At 42.5% G+C, this 4,328-nt stretch overlaps 1 protein-coding gene across 1 annotated transcript in view; it reads right to left on the reverse strand.

Moving 5' to 3' along the window:
- The window catches only part of CSUI_008746 (dynein heavy chain family protein), a gene marked incomplete at both ends in the record, with an annotated part of 4,673 nt that extends 567 nt beyond the window's left edge, over positions 1-4,106 (reverse strand). The window contains 4 exons of the mRNA XM_068068871.1: positions 368-652; positions 1,662-1,909; positions 2,543-2,802; positions 3,577-4,106. Of these exons, the coding sequence (XP_067919153.1) occupies positions 368-652; positions 1,662-1,909; positions 2,543-2,802; positions 3,577-4,106 (1,323 nt within the window). The remainder of the gene's footprint in view (positions 1-367; positions 653-1,661; positions 1,910-2,542; positions 2,803-3,576) is intronic.
- Between the last annotated feature and the right edge of the window lie 222 nt (positions 4,107-4,328).

The following is a 4,328-nucleotide window of genomic DNA, read 5'->3' on the forward strand; positions in this document are numbered from 1 at the left end:
AGGTAGATGAAAGATAGGTGAAAGATAGATTACAGAGAGGATGTATCTTTTTCCACTAGAGTGAAGTGTAGAGTCTTGTGTAAAGGAGGTCCTGGACATGCTCCACACGCACATGAAGAGAAGAAGATAGGAGAGAGATCTGTTAGATTCTTCGTGTCGAGAGAGTATCTTTGACAAGCTGTATAGCATAGATTACCTTGAAAGCCTAGCAGAAAAGAGAATGAAGAAGAAGAGCAAGTCGCAGAGAATGAAAGAGAAGGATAGAGAAACAAAGAGACATAACAAGAAGGAGAGAAGGAAAGAGTGGGGATAAGAAGAAGACTTCCCCGCTATTCTGACGGGTTTGATCGATGAGCAGTTGTCTTACCTGTAGACCTTGCTCCGTTCGTGAGAAGAAATCTTCTATATCCGAGAGAGTCTTGGAGATGTAGGCAAGGACGGAGGGACTAGTCAGTTCATTTGCTTTACTACTACGAGTCTTCTCGCCGAAGGAAGCAGAGAATGGAGACCCCCTTATAGCTTCAGGAGTCTTTCCTTCTTCGCTAAATTGGATGGAGATAGTTGTCTCTCCTGGCACTTTGGCGTGGTATTTCACGAGATACTTTCCATTATCTTGATCGAAGATCTCTGGCTCAATCTCCACCACCTGCTGCTGGAAAAGAGAAAGAAAAAGAAGAAAGAAAAGCGAGAGAGAAAGAGATAAGCGAGAGAAAGAGAGAAGATAGGAGGAAGCGGACGACGAGGAGGAGGAGGACAAGGGAAGGCAAAAAGAAGAAGAAAAGGAGAGAGAGAAAGCTTTCGGGATAGGAAGAGTGAAAAGAGAATGAGAGAGTGACGGATCACAAGAAAGATACGTGAGAAGACCACCAACTACGATAAGTACGTGTATGTACAGAGGTATAGATAGGTAGATTAACGATAGACATATCTAGAGAGAGAGAAAGATGAGTAAGGCAATAGACGCCTCTCGTGCATATATTGATACATAGATACAGACATACACATACCTATTCGTACATAAATTTGCATATATACTTTCAATACATATTCGTACAGAGATACACATTCAGAGTCATTCGTACATGTGTAGGTACACCCGTACATTCGTAGAGGGAGGGGAAAGGTGGAAGAGGAGAGTGAGCGAGAAGACACATGTAGACGCACGTCTCCGTGCTTCTTCTTCTAGATTCTCATTCTCGTCGGCCTTCTCTAAAAGATGTGAAAGCGAAAGAAAAGGAACCCTTCCCCTGTCTATAAATAGATACACACCTTTCGTCTCATTCCGAAGAAGAATGGCCTTTATATTGCAGAACCCTCTGTCTATCTTTAATCTATCTATCCTTAATCTATCTATCTTTAATCTATCTATCTTTAATCTATCTATCTTTAATCTATCTATCTTTAATCTATCTATCTTTAATCTATCTATCTTTAATCTATCTATCTTTAATCTATCTATCTTTAATCTATATGACGAGCTCTCCATCCATCTAACATTTCTATCTCTCTCTCTCTCCACTTTCTTTCTCTTTTTCTCTTCTAGCGTATATTCTTTCCTGTCCTCTTCCCTCTCTCCACTCTGAAGCAAACTCTCTTTCTTTCCTTCTTTCTTTCTGTCCTTCTTTCATTCTCTCGGTCTTTCTTTCACTTTTTGTCCTTACTCCATCTTTAGGATGGTGGTGGACTTGTACATGAAAGGTATCGTTCCCGGAGGTTCTATTCTCTCCAAGTCCATTTCTAGCCTGTATAATGAACATGGTAGGCGTTGCTATAGACCCGTCAGGCAGAAGGCCCGGGCCGTAGGCGAGGCACTGCTTCGCTTCTGTATTGTTGTAGTACGTAAAAGGCGTCCACGTTGTCGTAAAATCCTTCGCTCCAATCTTCACGCGAACTTCGCATGTCTTGCTGCCTTCGAGAAAGGGAGAGTGAGAAAGAAAGAGAGAGAGAGAGAGCGAGATGAGGGGGAAGAAGAAAAAGAGATAAGAATACGCATAGACGGGACGAATGAGGAACGAAACAAAAGAGAGAGAGAAAGAAAGAAACAAAAGAGAGGAAGAAAGAAAGAGAAAAAGAGAAAAAGAAAGAAAGAAAGTTGAAAGGGGGGAGCTGGGGATTGGTAGAGTCACACGCATCTACTTTGAAAGCTTGTCTGTCTGGATGAATGGATAGATAGACTGGAGACAGATCAATCGATTAACTACAGGTAGATAGATAAAAGTAGATAGATTAGAGATGTGTAGATTAGCTGAAGATAGGCTGATTAAGGTCTATACGGATACGTAGAGGTATCATGACTATTGCCATCCGACTAGTCCCTAGATCGATCCATTCAGGGGAAGACAGATGCATAGACCTTCTACATATATATACATAGAGAGAGAGATATAGTCATTTACAAGTTGCCCTCTTTTTCCTGGTCTTTGACTGTACATGAGCGCCTTTCTTTCTTTCTTTCATTTATTTTCCTTCTGTCCTTTCGCTTCCCACATGAGATGATTTATCGATCCTGAAGAGATGGGAGAAGAAGAGAAGTCGATCTTACCTAGGGTGGCTTTCACGTTGGCGGTGCATGCAGAGATTTGTGTGGGGCTTATAAAGTCAGCAGGCACATCTACATGTTGATCAGGAGTTTGGAAGCGAACGGTAATGACTCCTGAATCGGTGAAGCCAGCGCCATTTAAGAGAACCTTTGTATTTCCCGTGACTGGGCCTAGCTTAGGGGTGATAGAGGTAACCGCATAGGGGGGCCCGACGATAGAGGAGACATTCAAGCTCCACACATCATCTAGCCAGTCATCGACCCTACGTCAAAGAACAGAGGCAATCGACATACACAGAGGACCAAAAGAAGAAGAAGAAAAAGAAGAAAGAAACATACACACATAGAAAGGCAGATTGAGAGAGACAGAGACAGAGAGAATACGTGGAAGCGAAAATACAGATTTACATAGATAGATAGATTAAAGATAGATAGGTAGATTAAAGATAGATAGATAGATACATATATACATGGAGAGATAGACAGTACGGTGTATAGAAGGAGAAAGACGGGAAAGAGATGGATGTGCTGATAGAGAGAGATGAGGAAGTGAGAAAGAAAAGGGAGAAGAAGAAGTAGAATGGGGGAGAAAAGAAGAGGAGAGAAAGAGAAAGAAAGAAAGAAAAGGAGAGAAGATGGAGGTGTATGTGAGTGGTTAAGGAAGGTGTCTGATTGGCTATATCTTCTTCTTCTTCTATTCTTCTTCTTCTTCGTCGATGAGAATGAAGAAGGAGAATGAGAGATCAGAAGAATCTTTGCTCCATGCCTCTCCCTCCCCGATAGCGAAATAGATCTAAGAAAGATCCTGAGACCTCTTCTAACTACTCTTTGCTTCAGGGACAGAAATAGAAAGTCTACCGCAGAGCGCCAACTAGTTCGAAATGCAAAGAGAAGAACCCTTTCTTTCTTTCTTTCTCTCTTCCTTCTTCGCAAACCTTAGAAAGGTCTAGACGATCTATATCCCTAGACCAAAACATCCACTTGTTCTCTTCTCTTTCTTCTTTCTTCTCCTCGTCTTTTCTTTCTCTTTTTCTTACCACCCTCCAAAGAGAATGAGCCGACTCTCCTCGGCATCATAGGCAATCGCTGTATGCTCTCTCGCCCTAGGTATCAACCTACTCATATCCACCCCCCCCCCGCCGCTGCCAGAAGAAGAAGAAGAGCCTTCACCTCCTCCTGCTGCGTTGCTTTGGGCTGCGGCAACACCTAGACTTTGTTTTCTCTCGAGAGCTGCGCTGACTCCCGCCGTCGCTGAAGAAGAAGAAGAGTTACTTGAACTACTCGAGCCAGCAGCAGCAGCAGAAGAAGAAAGAAGACCTCTTTTCTTTGAAGAGTCGCCTGCTCCACCCCCTAAGAGAGGCGTGTCCCATGCTCTGTTTTGGGGATCGTCACCTAGAGTTAAGACGCCTACATCATTCAGTAAAGTTCCTTCGTATCTCTTAGGATCTTCCGCGTCTGTGCCACACCCCCCAAAGATAAAGACTTTCCAATCTGGAATTGCTTCTACCAGCTGAGACCCTGAACTCCAACGAGGTAAACTCCCCTCCCACGGCAGATCCACATCAGACCTAGAGAAAGAAAGAAAAAAGAGAAAGAGAAAGATTATAGAGATAGGGGAAAAGAGATGGAGAGATTCAAGAGAGATACATAGATAGACAGACTAAACATAGACAGATTAAAGATAGACAGTTTGAAGATAAATAGAGAGATTAAAGATAGATTAAGGATAGATAGATAGATAGACAGATAGATGGATAGATTAAAGATAGGTAGATAGATTAAAGATAGA

Source organism: Cystoisospora suis, assembly GCF_002600585.1.
Source record: "Cystoisospora suis strain Wien I chromosome Unknown contig_4998, whole genome shotgun sequence".
Lineage (NCBI taxonomy): Eukaryota > Apicomplexa > Conoidasida > Eucoccidiorida > Sarcocystidae > Cystoisospora > Cystoisospora suis.